This window comes from Bos indicus, chromosome 5 (genome assembly GCF_029378745.1).
Source record: "Bos indicus isolate NIAB-ARS_2022 breed Sahiwal x Tharparkar chromosome 5, NIAB-ARS_B.indTharparkar_mat_pri_1.0, whole genome shotgun sequence".
NCBI lineage: Eukaryota > Metazoa > Chordata > Mammalia > Artiodactyla > Bovidae > Bos > Bos indicus.
This window is the reverse complement of record NC_091764.1, coordinates 71,584,130-71,600,791: the sequence shown is the minus strand read 5'-3', so window position 1 is coordinate 71,600,791 and position 16,662 is coordinate 71,584,130. Positions and strand designations below refer to the sequence as shown.

Below are 16,662 nucleotides of genomic sequence, written 5' to 3'. Positions count from 1 at the left end.
GGTGGGGGTTTGTGTTGTGTTACACCATTGTACCAGTAGATGGCAGCAGAGCATCTGGAGCGTGAGCTGCCCCTTGGGCTATCCCAGGAAACATTCATTTACCCAGTCAGCAAGCATTCCTTAAACATGTGCCTGTGCCCTGGCACGTTGTGCCGGATACGAGAGATGCAGTGAGCTTTGAGACACGGTTTCGGGTTTCCAGGAGCTCCTAGACCAGGTGTATGGGGACAGGGGATGTGTAATTCGAACAAGAATGATATGTGTCGTATGGTGGTTAAGTATAGCACCCCGTGGGGACCCAGAGGAGGGACACCTAACCCAGTCTTGTTGGGAGGGTGCTTTCAAGGAAACAGTGGTCAGGGATCTTGGGACATGAGAAAGAGGTAACCAAGCAGAGAAGGAGAGAACTGCACAGGCTCAGACTCATAAAAGCACAGGAATTGCAGAAAGTTGAGCGTGTCCAAAAGGTGGGTAGAAAACCAGAGAAGAAATGGGTCATAGGTCAACAGGGTCTAGATCATGAAGGAGCCTAGAGGGTCTAGACTGAATCCTGAAACTCTTGGAGCACAAGATCTAACTCACCGTTGCTGCTTGCTTAGAGGCTCTGTGTGACTGAACCTGTGGGAGCTGCTCCCAGCCCTCCCGCTTGATCGCTGGGGTCAGTACAACAGGAGGAGGGATGCGAAGGACCCGCAAGCCTTCTGTATCAACATCGCCTATTGATTATCATCACCAATCTCTCATCTCACTGAGGGGGCGGATCAAAGTGAGGCGGACTGTAATTCCATTCTATAACCCCCAAGAGGGTAAGATTATGTTTGTGGGTCCCCGCACACAGCACCCACAGCCGCAGTGTAAACACTTGGTAGTTCTTTGTTGTCACTGATTCTGCTTTAGGCCCTGGGCTGTATACTCTGGAGCTTACTCTAAAGTGCTTTGTACGTTGTGTCACATTTAATCCTCGCAATACCCCATGGGATAGTTACTGTGATTATCCCCATTTCCCAGATGTGGAAACTGAGGCACATGCAGGTTGAGGGAGTTTTTCAGGGTTTCAGAAAAAAAAAAAGAGTGAGGGGTGGCGCTGGGATTGCATCCAGGTGTTCTGGCCCTGAGTCCACACTCTCTACTTACTGTCCTTTGAATACAGGATCAAGTGAATTTCTCACCACACCTTGGCTGGCAGATGTTATCACCCCTTAACAAGTGACCTGGAGGAAACTATGACCTGGAGGGATTAAGTACCTTGTTTTAGAACATGCAGTGAGTGAGTCATAGAGCTAAGATTTTGCCCGAGCCTCTGTGATTTGAGATCCATGCTTTATCTAGTATACCAGTGATTTCATTCATTACCATTCGGCTACCATCCTGAGGTCCCAGGATCATCCAGTACTTCTTGTAAACCCAAGCAGCAGGGACCCCTGCCCTCAGTCCTACTTAGTCCTTTACTAGCTATACTCCTTACAACAAAGGAGGACCCTGAAAGTTATACCCTTTGATCATGCAGTGGTTATCCAACCTATAGAATTCCCTGCCCATGAGGACCCAGGCCTAATTCCAGGGCCTGTGTAGGTAAGTTCCCTGATGTATCCTGCCCATACATGGCATGGGGACTGTTGATGGGTGGGCAAGGAGATAAAGTTTGGCCGCATGGGCTGAGTTATCCACAAGCATGCATAGGAAGCCCCAGTGATGCAGGACAGAGAGAAGGCTGGGAGGAGAATTAGGAAGGACGATGGGAACCAAGAGCTGTCAACCTCCATGCCACTGTGTTCTGGGTGGATCTCTAAGAGTCCTGAGAAGTTCAAATTCTGACCCTTCCAGGTCATTATGAAATTGTATTGTTCAAGGAAGGAAGAGACGGGCATGTTTTATTTAAATGATTGCCACCTTTATCAATTTTAAATGTTAGGCATATGATACATAGACTTCCATTTGTTCTTTTGCCCCATGCTGTACAAATATTAGAGGTGAGCTTATCCCAGTGTCTGGAGTTTGCCAACATTACCTTTATTCATGATAAAATTCACAAATAATGTGAAAAGGTTCCCTTTGCATGAGGCTGGTCGAACACACATTTTTTGGAAGACCATCCTGGGAGAAAAAAACAAAATCTTGCTTTTTAAAGTCACACTAACAACTCCTGTTCCCATAAAGTTCTATCCACTTGACGTCTAAGCCTATCATTGCCATAAGAAAAAGTGGCATTAATATTAGAGCTGTCAGTCTGAGATTCAGGCAGTCTTGAAGAGAGGTGAATTCCACTGGAGTTGGCTAAATGTAGATAGACTTCAGGAGCAGACAGACTGCAACTTGGTCAGAGAATTTGCAGAAGGATTCTTTCACAAGTGGAAGGTTGAAAAGAGATGGGAACATCAATGTTCCAGAGAAAAGAATAGAAAAGAAACTAAGAAGAAGATTCTTGGATATAACACTACTGATGAGAGCTCAAGCGTGTGGTCATACCATAAAGAAGGCTGAGCACCAAAGAACTGATGCTTTCGAGCTGTGGTGCTGGAGAAGACTCTTGAGAGTCCCTTGGACTGCAAGGAGAGCAAATCTAAAGGAAATCAACCCTGAATATTCATTGGAAGGACTGATGCTGAAGCTGAAACTCCAATCCTTTGGCCACCTGATATGAATGCTTACTCATTTAAAAAGACCCTAATGCTGGGAAAGATTGAAGGCTTGAAGGTGAGAGGAGAAGGGGATGGCAGAGGACGAGATGGTTGGATGGCATCACCAACTCAATGAACATGAGTTTGAGCAAGTTCTGGGGGATGGTGAAGGACAGGGAAGCCTGTCTGCTGCAGTCCATGGGGTCACAAAGAGTCAGACACGACTGACGACTGAATAACTTGTGGTCATACCTAGCTGAATGGAAAGCTGGGATATATTGATACATTTCTTGGTGCCAGTCTGTAAAAGTTGTCTCTGTGGGCAAAGAGGAGAATTGGGATTGGGAGCAAATAGCTGTCTGTGCCCCAGAGAAGGTCTATGGATATGTTCAGCACAGTGCTCAGGTTACAGCAAGTCACTAAGAGCTCTTGGTTTCATCAGACCAACAACCAAAAAGAGCCAATGTAAACTTGTATTACTTCTGCTTTGTGGGAGGTCATCTAAACCCAGGAGCACCCCAACATTTGGTCATGTTTTTCAGGGCTGAGAAAAAGCATTGATCTGGCAGTGAAAGTCCAGGATTCAAGCCACTTAGGCAAAGTATTTCATCTCTCTGGGTTTCAGGTTCCTTATTTATGGAATGGAAATAATAATACCCACCTCATGGTGGTGGTTTTAAGTGTTAAATGAGAAGGGCTGTAGGTTAAGATGATAGCACTGTTTTGGGGCACAGAGTAAGTATTCAAAAAGTATCTTTTTTCCCTTCATCTATCTCTTCAATCATTTATTCATTCAGCGTATGTTAATTGAGCTCGTACTGTGTATCAAGTACTCTGGTACATGTTGGAAATAGAATGATGAGTAAGATGGATTGTTCCTAGCCTGGAGGAATTGTGTTATAATTCAGTGGGAAACAGGCGTGAACCCAGTTACTAACTATAACGAATTATAGTATAGTAAGTGCGGTGATATAAAAGTAGAGCATGAAGAGAGAATTTATATGAGAAAAGAAATGACTAAGGTCAAGATTCGGGTGCTTTTAGAGAAAATGGACAAGTGGATGGATTTGAGAAATAATTAGTATGTAGAACCCATGGCGATAGAGAGAAGGAGCTGATAAGAATGAAGTCTGTGTTTTTGCTTCGAGTGATGGGCAGATGGGATGCCATTTAATGCTGATGGGAAGACAGAAGCAGGGGTGTATAGGAAAGATGATGGAAGGGTGGTTGGATGGACGAAGGGGCAGATGAGGTCTGCTTCATTGGAGAGATGGACAAATAAAGGAGTGGATGGATAGAGCAACATAATAAGTCATTTACAGGTCATATAGGGTCTACCTAATAAAATAATTCTGCATTATTTATTTGTGTAGGATTCTTTATTTCTTTTGATCCTTAAAATAATGTTTAGAAATATATTATGCAGACGTTAATGTCTCCCTTTTATAGAGGATAAAGCGGAGACACAGAGATGTAAAGTGACTTGGCAGAACCGAAACCTGAGTCTCCAATCCTCACATCCTGTACTCTTTCCCTTTCCCACGTGATACATATAAATAATGAGGAAATCATCCATCTGGGTGGGAGAGAGCAAGAAAGTGGGGAATGTGTCTGGACATGCACCTCGGGGGGTAAGGCCTTTGGAAGAAGGGAGGAAAGAGTAAAGCAATTGGTATCCTTACTCAGTAGATTTCTTCCTCTCCTTCACAGGGCCAAGTATTTCCATGGAAAGAAGGTGAATGGAGAGATTGAGATCCGAGTGGAACAGGTAGGTTGGAGCTAGTCTTTAGTGCTATCACCATGATCTTTTCTATAGGCAGAGCCATTCCCAGAAGCATACTTGGCCCCCATCTTCTGAAACTATAATGAGTAAGGATTACCAGAAAAATCCTGGCTTATACCTGGAAGATGTCTTAAATTCCAGAATTATTTAGTACAATAGTTTTCAACCTTTCTGTTTTAGCAGCAGAACCTTGATTCAAGAGGAATCTCAAGTAGGGCCCATTCTAACAAAGAGAGACACATAGAGCTTCTCTGATGGAAATGGGCATAGGGAGCCCAAAAGTCTGCTCCATTCTGTTCCACCTCCCTCTGTTCCCCACCATGGTCCCTGAGGTGTCTCTTTGGAAGCACAGTGTGGGCGCACAATGGGTTTGAATCCTGACTCCCTCGTTTTCTAGGTATTGGGCAAGTGAGTCTTTCTGTGTCTCATTTTCCTTGGGATTAAATTATTTAAAGCCTCAAAAGAGGTTAGAATCTCGACTACTGGCTCTTGTTATTACCACTAGTATCCACACACTTCATTTTATAGGGAAAAAAAGCACAGACTTACCCAAGGTTATAGTGGAAGTCAGTGGTAGAATTAGGCCCAGAACTTGTGGCCTCCAGATCTAGGACTCCTCCCCTTCATTCACTGAAGACTTGCTGGGGACCAACTCAATGCCAAGCACTGTGCTTGGCCTTAGGAGAGCGCATGAGAGCATGGACTCTGGAGCTCAACTCTTGGTTCCAGTCCCAACTAACTTTGTGACATTAGTTCAACAGTACTTAAGCCCCCCAAAATTCAGTTTCTTCATCTACCACTGGAGTAGAGCATCAGCTTGATAGGGTAGCCAAGAGGATCGAATGAGTTAGTCCAAGAAAAGTACTTAGACCAGCACAGGGCATACAATAACACTTAGTAGATGTTACCCATTTATCATCATCCTCATCATCAAAGGCAAGCAATAAGATGGAAAAGGCTCTTGCTGTAAGATGAACTCAGAAAAGCACCATAGAAAAATCAAAGGATGTGACTTTTCCAGCACTCTGAGTTTGATGTGTTGGAGGAACAGAAAGCTTTTTGAGCATCAAATTTGAGTTGGCTTAATATTAAAACACCTACAGCTTGAATTTCAATTTGATCCTGTGGCTTTCAAGTCAGTCCAGTGTCTAACTGGTTTTCCTTCCATGGCAAAGAGCGGGTTATTTTTGTTCACTTGACAAACATTTGTCAAACATCTACTATGCTAGCTAGCTCACATGTGCAGAACAAGGATAGAGAAGCAGAGGCGCTATCCCAAATAACTTGTGGTCTAGGAAGGGAGGCAGGGTAAGTCTTCACAGAACCCAACACAGGTGGAATCCAGGAAAGAGAGATCCAAACTTAGTGCTGTGGGCAGCAGAGGCCACAGCTATTTGGAGGAGTCCAAGTGACTTCAACGAGGGGGTGGTATTTGAAATGGATTGTAAAGAATGGCTAGGATTTCAACAAGTGATGATGGCAACAGGAAGAGTGAGGAGACTGAATCAGCGTGAGCAGAGGTAAGGAAAGTGGAAGCTCGGGGTGTGGAATGATTGAGGACACTCTTCCCCTGACCCTAACCTATTCATCCTCCCAAATCCTCTCTCTACCATCTACCTGGCATCTTAGCTAGAAACTGCACAGTCTCCTGGCTGCCTCCTTTTCCCTCCACCATTATACCTGTTCACCACATGCTATAGACGCCACAGCCCACATCCCTCTGGTCTATCCATTCTTCTCTGTTCCCATTGCCAATTCCTTGGCTGAACCATCATCAGCTCTCATCCTGTCTTCATAATCAATAGCCTCCTAACTTCGTATTTTCATCCACTTCCAATTTATTTTTTGTACTAAAACCAGGCTGATCTTTCTGAAAAATCAAAGCTTTAAAAGTGTTAAGTTTAAAATTCTTTTCTCGGACATTCTTTATTTGAGCCCTCCCACCGCAATCTAAATCAGAAAACCTGGTTATTCCCTTACCTAGCACCCCAGTTTTTCCTTTCTAGCCCTTATCTGAGTTTTTAACCACATATTTAGATGTGGTATTATTTGCATGAGGGTAGGGACCATGACTATTTGGATCTCACTCTGTTAAATAACACAGGGCCTGGCACATATTAGAGTGGAAGCAAATATTTGCAGAATGACTAACTGATGGATTCCACAGATTCCAATCTGCTTGTCAGTTTCCAACAGAGATAAATTGCTGTTCTTTAATCTTCCCTCAAAAATCTGAGTTTTCCATAAACCATCTGGTAAATGCTCAGTTGCTAGCTGTCTCACTCCATTCGTGAAACCCCAGGAGCATGTTTTAATTTTGCCCTTTATCTCAATGCTGCTTCTGGCCCAACTTATGGGTGTAAATCTGTAAGCAGGAGCATCAGAGAGAGTTGTCCTAAGAATAGCTCACCCAGGACCCTGGGGACACTCAGCCAACCTCTGAAGGCTACAGCCACACTGGAAAAGTTGGCTAATTTAGAGTCATCTTGATTTCTCGTCATTTCCCTCTGTGGCAATCAGAAGGCAAATTATCCAAGAGGCCAATTAGCAGTCATTTGGGCATTTTTCCCTGGAAGATATGTCTTCCTTAACTCATCCTAGAGTCTGAATTGTTTGTCTTTTCCCATCTGGATCGATGGGTGGGTCACATAAGCAACCCCCTAGGAATCTCATATGCATCCTTTAGTACTTAGGAGAAGTCTTAGGATGGAAGCCACTGTTTAGTCTGAGCTGGCCTCACATTTTGGAATTCTGTCTCCCAAGTAAGGGCCAAATTAACCAGATAATTGCACTGTCTGGGTTTTGCTGGACAGAGCAAATGAGTTAGTTGTGGTTGGCCTAAAGGAAGCCTCCGCCCCTTCTCTCCACCCTCTTCCCCCCAGTTCAAAAACTGTTTGCCTCAGCTTTTGCAGAGCCAGGAATCAAGAAACCCTGGGGAGGCCAGTGGGGGAAACTGCCTCATGTTGCATCCCATTACCCAGAATGCCCTGCTGGCTCTGCAGGGCCTCTCAGCAGTGTCCTCGCAGGGCCTGAGAGGTTCCAGCCAGGGTGGCTGGCATGTCAAGCTCTCTTCTGTTTATATTTGAGGCAAAGGATCTCTTTCTCCACAGGTACAAGTCACCCCTCTGTGGGACTCAGCAGTGAGGTTGATGAATGGATTAATACCAAGTAGACTCAAAGTTCTGAGACTAGCTGGCTAGTACTTGGTGGAGCAGAGCCTTGGACTTCATTTTTCTTTAATAAAAAGACCAAAATTATAATAGTCTTTCCTCGGTGTTAACAGAGGTACCAAAGCCTAAGTGGCAGTGCATTGCTCCAGCAGATGGAAAGAAAGGCAGGAGAAGGTAAAGATCCTTCTCCTCTGATTTACGTAGGAATGCCCGTGGCTCCTTTGGAGTCCTGTCCTTGCATGATAGTGGAGTTGAGATGGGCTTCGGTAGATGCATATGGATCCTAGGGAAGGCTGTTGGTTGAAGTCCTGTTCATCTTCTCCTCTTTTTATATTTCCTCAACTTTGTCTGCTGGGAGCAAAGATGGAATTTCCCCCTTAAAAGAATTTAAGCATTCAAGACCATCATGTATATACATCATGTGTATATTTTTCATACCTACTTCAGCCTACCATCCACCATTCTTTCTGGGGCAGTCCTTCTTAGAGTAGATCCTAACTGTAGATATTGTCATAAAGGCTGTGTTATATTTCAAGAAATAATTGTCAGTGAGATAAAGAAGTGGAGGTTGGGTGTTAGTTAATTCAGTTTTGTGGATTGGTAGCTGGCACCCCACTCCAGTACTTTTGCCTGGAAAATCCCATGGACGGAGGAGCCTGGTAGGCTGCAGTCCATGGGGTCGCTACAGTCGGACACGATTGAGCGTCTTTACTTTCACTTTTCACTTTCATGCATTGGAGAAGGCAGTGGCAACCCACTCCAGTGTTCTTGCCTGGAGAATCCCAGGGACGGGGAAGCCTGGTGGGCTGCCGTCTATGGGGTCGTACAGAGTCAAACACGACTGAAGCGACTTAGCAGCAGCAGCAGCAGGTTGGACATAACCCCCACGAGGAAATGACTACTTGATGGTAATTCACCTTGAGAGAAATACATCTAACACTTTGCCAAAGAGCTCTGCCCTTGGCTGTGTTGTACATCTCCTTCTCAACTGTGATTTATCGAATTACATTTGCTGATGACTTGAAGTTAATGGGAGAGAGTATGGTGGATTAAATTTGATATGATCCAACTGAGTAAGGATACAATATAAGATCCTATTCAAAAGCTCAGCGGAAGAGGAGCAGGACTGGGGAGACTTAACTTATTAACATCTCATGAGGAGAAAACAAGACCTAAAATTTGAGTTAAACAAATTCTTAATATTTGTGAGAAGAAGTATGGTGTGAAAGTTAGGACTGTGACTCTAGTGTAAGATATACTGGAGATGGAGTCTCAGCTCCATCATGTTTTAACTGGGTTGACCTTCCACTTATAGCATCACTAAGTATTAGCTTTTTCATATGAAAAATGAGGATAATAATTTCTATCCTTGGAGTTAATGTGTGGAGTGAATTAGTCAGTATAAGTCATATGCTTGGCATAGTTTCTGACATGTTTATTAAGAGCTCAGTAACTATAGTTATGGGCTTCCCTGGTGGCTCAGTGGTAAAGCATCTGCCAGCCAATGCAAAAGATGTGGGTTTTATCCCTGGGTTGGGAAGATCCTCTGGAGAAGGAAATGACAACCCACTCCAATATTCTTGCCTGGGAAATCCCATGGACAGAGGAACCTGGAGGCTATATATAGTCCATGGGGTGGCAAAAGAGTTGGACAAAACGTAGTGATTGAAACAACAACCATGGTTATCTCTGAAAACCTGATGCATTATCAGGGTGCATTATCAAAGTACAGCATTTAGAATTCAGTAAAGTGATGGCACACACACACAGCACACATACACACTCTCATTGTATTAGCCGGACTCCAGTGAGAGATCCAGTTGTACCATCACGTCGGGAGGGGATAGTAGCAGCCTGAAATGCCTCACGAAGAGAGTGGCTGCAGTGAGAAGCAAAGGAGAGCAGTGTAAGGAACTGGAGATGCTTAGTCCGGAGAAGAGAGCCTTTGGTAGAACTCACTGTACTCTGCAAATATTCACCACCTGAATGAGTGGTTGAAAAGAGTTAGAGCTACCATATGTTGAGTATTAATACTTAGAAGGTAAGGATAAATGCTTTTTGCTGTTGAGATGGGCACTGTCATTGTCTCTGTCTTACAGAAACAGGCTCAGGTGGAATAAGAGTGCTTTCTCAAGGTTGCCTGATTTGTAATTGGCAGGAACCTGTTCTTAAACCTAGACAGTCTAAATTCAGAGTGCTCTTATCCACTGCATTTTTCTGCCATTTGCTGCAGATACCAAGAACAATAACCAGATGTATTGGTTAAATGTTTTTGTATGCATAACCTTATTCCAGCCTTACCCCAACACTTTGAGGTGAGTATGAGGGCTCTCCCTATTTGGCAGATGAAGAAACTAAGGCTCGAAATGTTAAACATCCTGCTTGAAATGAGTGATGGAGGAATTCGAACCCAGGATTCATCTGCACGTGTGCTGAACCACCAGCCTGTATTGTTTCACTGGGATTAGAATTCAGGCTAACAGTACAATCATAGAAAAAGATGGACTTCAACTTGGTATAAACAGACATTGTTCAGCAATGCTGAGTAATGATGAATGGACCACATCCCTTTGGTGGGTACAGAGTCCCTGTGTTGGACATGCTTCGGCAGAAACTAGATGGTTAATTTGGGAAATATTTCGCAGGAAATGTATGTACCTAATCAGATACAACTTTCATTATTTTTTCTTATTTTTTTGCATAAAAGTAATATGTTTAAATAGTCAAAAATTTAAAAGGTAAAAAATGGTATCTGGTGAAAGATCTACCTCTAACCCTACTGCCCTTACCAATCTATTTCTCTTTTGGCTAATCATTTAACTGGTTATTGGCCAGTTCATTTAAACATTATAACTTGTTTCTTAGGCAGCTTTCCAGAGAAATTGTAAATGCCGTAATCAAATACACATTTGTGTTTGCTTTCCTTTGCTTTTCATAGATGGTTCAGTTCAGTTCAGTTGCTCAGTTATGTCCAACTCTTTGCGACCCCATGGACTACAGCATACCAGGCTTCCCTGTCTATCACCAACTCCCGGAGCTTGCTCAGATTCCATCGAGTTGGTGATGCCATCCAGCCATCTCATCCCCTGTCATCTCCTTCTCCTCCTGCCTTCAATCTTTCCCACCATCAAGGTTTTTTTCCAGTGAGTCAGTTCTTCACATCAGGTGGCCTAAGTATTGGAGCTTCAGGATCAGTCCTTCCAATAAATATTCAGGACTGATTTCCTTTAGGATGGACTTTTTGGATCTCCTTGCAGTCCAAGGGACTCTCAAGAGTCCTGTCCAACACCACAGTTTAAAAGCATCAGTTCTTCAGTGCTCAGCTTTCTTTATAGTCCAATGCTCACATCCATACATGAATACTGAAAACACTCTAACTTTGACTAGATAGACGTTTGTTGGCAAAGTAGTCTCTGCTTTTTAATATGCTGTCTAGGTTGTCATAGATATCATAGTTAGTCATAGATGGTAGTTGATCAGAAAAAAACATAAACAACTGTATTCAGAGGAGTATTGAATATGGAAGTTTGATTCCAAATGGGTCAAAGGGGGAACTCTTATTGCCCAGAGTTGCAGCAGTCCTACATTCACTGTTATCACTGCCTCGGCTAGAACCGCCACTATTGCCAGTGGGAACATGAGCCTGCATCCCCCTGAGGCTGGAGGAGTTGCCACCCACCTGCTTTAACCGCTCCTGCTGTTGGCAAAGCTTTGTTGCCACCATCTGCCTAACCTCAACTCTTACCTGAATGGTAAGAAATTGGTAGAAATTAGCTGGAATTACATGTCAAAAGGGCTTCCCTGGTGGCTCAGATGGTAAAGAATCTGCCTGCAGTGCAGGAGACCTGGGTTCGATCTCTGGGTTGGAAAGAAACCCTGGAGAAGGGCATGGTAACCCACTCTCGTGTTCTTGCCTGGAGAATCCCCATGGACAGAGAAGCCTGGCAGGCTACAGTCCATGGGGTTTGAAAGAGTCGGACACAACTGAGTGACTAAGCACAGCACAGTGTGTCAAAAGAACCCAGGAAGTGTAGAGATAGGCTTTCAGCCCCCGTAGTGCAGGAGAGGATAGGATGGGTGTGGGGCTGAGTGGCAGTCAACAAGTGAGCAGTGCAGTCCATCCACACGTACCCTGTGGTTCAGTGTATCTTAGAGTTTATTCCTTGAAAGTATGTGCAGAGCTGCCTCATTCTCATTAATGGTTGCTGAGGGGCTGTTATTTGAATATACCATCATTTATTTTCCTTAACTTTACTATTATAAACAATGCTAAACCTATGTCATTTGAAGCATCTGTTTGTATACGCCTAGGATTCCTATCTAGAATAGAAAAAGTGGTTATGAATGTATTGCATGTGGTGCTTGCTATAATGCACCTTGAAGAATGAAGGACTTTCCCCCAGCTGCTGGAGTTGATACCAGAAGACAGCCCTCAGTTGTCAGCCCTCACTCTGTGCCTCCCTCAGATGAAAAGGGCTGCCTTGCCCAAGGGCGCATCTCCTGTGACCTTGGCTGGCACAGGGAGTAAAGACCTAGCTCCTTTATCCCAATTTGAGACAACTCTGAAGGGCCACCCCAGCTTCAGAGTTCCCTGTGGAGTTGGTGGAAGCATCTGCTGAGACGGCAGTGCAGCCCAGCTGCTCTCTCTGCCCAGTCCTGCCTCCTTGCCTTGTCTTCCCTTCCAGTGGTGGTGATCCCCAAAGTTCTTCCTAATGAACTTCTCACGGGCTAATGTTCATCTCAGAGTCTGCCTCCCAGGACATTTATAATTCTGATAGATATTGACAAATTGCCCTCCACAGTGGTTATACAAATGATCTATAAGGCCCTTTGGGTCTGAATTTCTAGGACTTTACATGCCTCGTGGGTCCTGGAGACCACCATGCACAGAATGCTCTCCTGGTTCCAGCCCAAGCATCGATGCTGAACTCTGAAGTGCTTCATCATTTGATCGTCATATTTGACCTCCTTGTGTTTGAAATTCACCAGAGCTTGGTATTTCTCTGCAGGGCTGAATCCGGCAGAACTCTACCCGCTCTGATCCACTAAGCCTTGTTTTGTTAACACAATCCTGCAAGATTTATTTGTTTGGCTTGGCTTACCCTGACCTCAGACGTTCTGTTTTGTATTATTTTTAAAAGCGTGCAGGTCTCCATGGAGGTTTTTTTTTTTTTTTCCTTTTCAAATTTAAGAAACAGCTGGAGGAATAAAGAAAAAAAGCAGGTGGGACACTAGGGCTATTAACTGAAACATAACTCATTAGAGGAGCAAGTGTTTCTCTGCTTAACCATAACATTGATTGATGTAGATTTATTACCACTCTTGGTCTGCCTTTAGGCTCACCGACTTAGGAAGACAATAGAGAAATGGAGAAGCAATAATCGTGGTGATAGTAGCAAACATATTGAGCAGGGACTGTATGCTAGAGGCCATGTTACAGCCTTCCTCTGTGTTAATGCATTTACCCTGCATAATATGCCTGTCACTGAGGAAACTGAGGCTCAGAGAGTTTAAATAAAGTGCCCAAACAGAGTCACACAGCTAGTAAGAATGTGGGGATCTAGGGATTTGAAACCAGTTTCAGTCAAGTCCAGGGTCCGCATTCTTAACCAAAGTAGAATGTGTTTGTCACTCAGTCATATCCAACTCTTTGTGACCCCATGGACTTGTAGCCCACCAGGCTCCTCTGTCCATGGAATTCACCAGGCAAGAATACTGGAGTAGGTAGCCATTCCCTTCTCCAGGAGACCTTTCCGAACCAGGAATCAAACCCAGGTCTCCTGCATTGCAGGCAGATTCTTTACCAAAGTATATCCGTCAGCTTAAATATGTTGGATCTTGAATTTGCCTTCTTCAGGTTCTTTGCCTTTCCTCTCTTTGTTTGGGTTCTTTGAGCACATCACTCTACCATTGTTTCCTGTCTCACCCTACTCGTTTGATCTACTGGATAAATTACAAGCTCTTATGAGATGTTCTTCCAGCAAGACTCCTCCTTTCCCGACTAACCCTGATGCTCTGACTCATCATTTGATGTTTCTGGTTTATTGCTGCATTGTTCCCCTGTTAACAATTCTGTTTGTTCTTTTCTTCCCCCCAAGGGTTACTGTTTGTCTTTAAGTGTAGCTGTATATTTATAGATTACATAAATAGTGTTAATAGCTCAGACTCTGGAACCAGACCACCTGGGTTGGAATCTCAGCCTAAGTGACCTTAAGCAAGTAATTTGACTTCTTTGTGCCTCATTTTCCTCATATGTAACATGAAAGTAATAATAACAACAACAGCAATATGTACCTATAGAGTTGTTATGAGAATGAAATAAATTATCACATGTGAAAAATGCAAAGCATATCCTGGCATCCAGAGAGTGCTGCCTAAGTGTTAGTAGTTGTTTTTACAGCCACCTTCACATCACTGATCACGTGTTGCCTGAGTAGTTTCTAGGTGTCAGTATGTGGGATTATTCAGAAATGGAAAGAATATAATCCATTCTGTAGAGAACTTAGCTGTGTAGTTGAGGAATAGACGTATATGCATGTCATGTTTATATCTGTGTTTTTATTCTTTATACACACACACACACACACACACACACACACACACACACACACACACAGGCTTCCCAGGTGATGCTAGGGGTAAAAGAACTCTCCTGCCAGTGCAGGAGATGTGAGAGACACAGGCGCAGGTTCAGTCCCTGGGTCAGGAAGATCCTCTGGAGGAGGGCATGGCAACCCACTCCAGAATTCTTACCTGGAGAATCCCATGGACAGAGGAGCCTGGTGGGCTACAGTCCATTGGGTTTTCACAGAGTGGGACATGAATTAACTGACTTAGCACGCATGCACATGTGTGTGTGTGTGTATATATATATATATGTATATATATATATATATACACACACAAATATCTCCAATATTATTTCCCATTGATACATGGCATTTAATTGACACCTGGTATAAACTTCTAGCTTTTCCTTGATAGCAGGTAGCACAGGTCCTGGTCAAAGTGTTCATCGAATGTTGAGTGTATGGGTGAGTGAATGGATGACATGATACAGTCATAGAAGGGTGGAGTCAAAAAGGGACTTTGAGATCATCTAATCCAGAGGTTCACAGAGGGCAAGTGACTATTCCTAGCATACACATCGGATTATTGTTGGAGTTCAAAATAGGGAGACCCTGGGCTTCCATCTCCCATGTCATTGTTTTTCCTACTACATTTACTTCAGTGTTGTCTTTTGTCTTACCCTTTGAAGAAACTCTTGGTCACTTCTGATGGATGTGAGAGTTGGACTGTTAAGAAAGCTGAGCGCCAAAGAATTGATGCTTTTGGACTGTGGTGTTGGAGGAGACTCGTGAGAGTCCCTTGGACTGCAAGGAGATCAACCAGTCTATCCTAAAGGAAATCAGTCCTGAATGTTCATTGGAAGGACTGATGCTGAAGCTGAAACTCCAATACTTTGGCCACCTGATAATAAAGAACTACTGACGCATTGGAAAAGACCCTGATGCTGGGAAAGATAGAAGGCAGGAGGAGAAGGGGATGACAGAAGATGAGATGGATGGATAGCATCACTGACTCAATGGACATGAGTTTGAGCAAGCTCCAGGAGTTGGTGATGGACAGGGAAGCCCAGCGTGCTGCAGTCCATAGGGTTACAAAGAGTCGGACACAACTGAGCAACTGAACTGAACTGATAGTTTTAATAGCAGACAAATCTAATTTTCTAACTCTGAAGTTCATATTTTCCATGTTTACCTGTAAGAGGCTTTCTTCTTCAAGAATGGGGGGTGGGGGTGAGCAACAGCTGTTAACAGCTGATGGTCAATGAAGGAGCTGCACTATGGGGGGGTGCTGATACCATGTTGGAGAGCCGTACTGATTCTAAGTGTAACCAGGACTGCTTTGCCAGTTGGGTGATTCTTCCTGGTGTGACTATACCTTAACCAGTGATGAGAAGAAAGGAGCCATGGGCATGAAAGCAGGTCCATCTTCTGCACCGGGAATTGCTGCTCATAACTCCTTAGCCTATGCCTGCCAAGTTCTGTAATTTACCCTTCCTAACTGCCACCCACTCCATCAACATCTGTCCTGTCCCCTCTTAATATCATATTGAAAGTGAAAGTGTTAGTCACTCAGTCGTGTCTGACTCTTTGTGACCCTATGGACTGTAGCCCTCCAGACTCCACTGTCCATGAAATTTTCCAGGCAAGAATACTGGAGTGGGTTCCTATGCTCTCTTCCAGGGGATCTTTCCAGCCCAGGGATAGAACCTGTGTCTCCTGAACCTCAGGCAGATTCTCTACCATCTGAGCCACCAGGGAACTCCAATATTGTATTAATAGATAGATGAGATTCCAGTGGAGATCAAGTTAGAGGTTCTGTAAAAGTACAAAGTGAAGTCACTCAATTGAGTCCAACTCTACGATCCCATGGACTGTAGCCTACCAGGCTCCTCTGTCCATGGAATTTTCCAGATAAGAGTACTGGAGTGGGTTGCCATTTCCTTCTCCAGGGGATCTTCCCAACCCGGGGATCAAACCCAGGTCTGCTGCATTGCAGGCAGACGCTTTACTGTATCAGAAGGATAAAATAATAAGCCCTTTAATTTCTTGAGGAATGTGTAATAAGAAAGTAAATAAAACGCCATATCTTAACCTGCCCCTTTGTTCAAGAAACACTTACTGAGCACATGCTTTGTATGTGGCCTTAATGACAGAGCTCACCACTCTCAAAGGGTTCTCCTTCTGGTGGAAAATAAACAATGGGGGCTGTGGCTATTGTACACTGGGATGCGTGCTGACACAGAGATCATACAAAGCATAGTGGAGCACAGAAGAGGGAGGGATTGTCAACCTTGCCTGGGAACACTCTTAGGAGAGGCTTCACAGAGGCCTGGGGGCAAGAATTAGCCAAGTGTCAGGACAGGAAGGGTACAGTTGTGCACACAGGGTAGTGAGGTAGTCAGGTATTCAAGCCTTCCCACTAAAGAGTATGTTTGAAATTTCAATTTGTTACATGTCAGGGAAATGACCAGAGTAGAGGTTGCATGCAAAAGGGTGGTGGGAGATGAAGCTGAAAAAGAAAA

General features: G+C 44.0%; 1 protein-coding gene across 5 annotated transcripts in view; it reads left to right on the top strand.

The window, feature by feature from the left end:
- SYN3 (synapsin III) overlaps positions 1-16,662 on the top strand; it is a 498,442-nt gene that overhangs the window by 50,010 nt on the left and 431,770 nt on the right. For all 5 annotated transcript variants that reach the window (XM_070789671.1, XM_070789672.1, XM_019961256.2 and 2 more), the window contains exon 3: positions 4,329-4,386. In XM_070789671.1, coding sequence (XP_070645772.1) covers positions 4,329-4,386 — 58 coding nt within the window. The remainder of the gene's footprint in view (positions 1-4,328; positions 4,387-16,662) is intronic.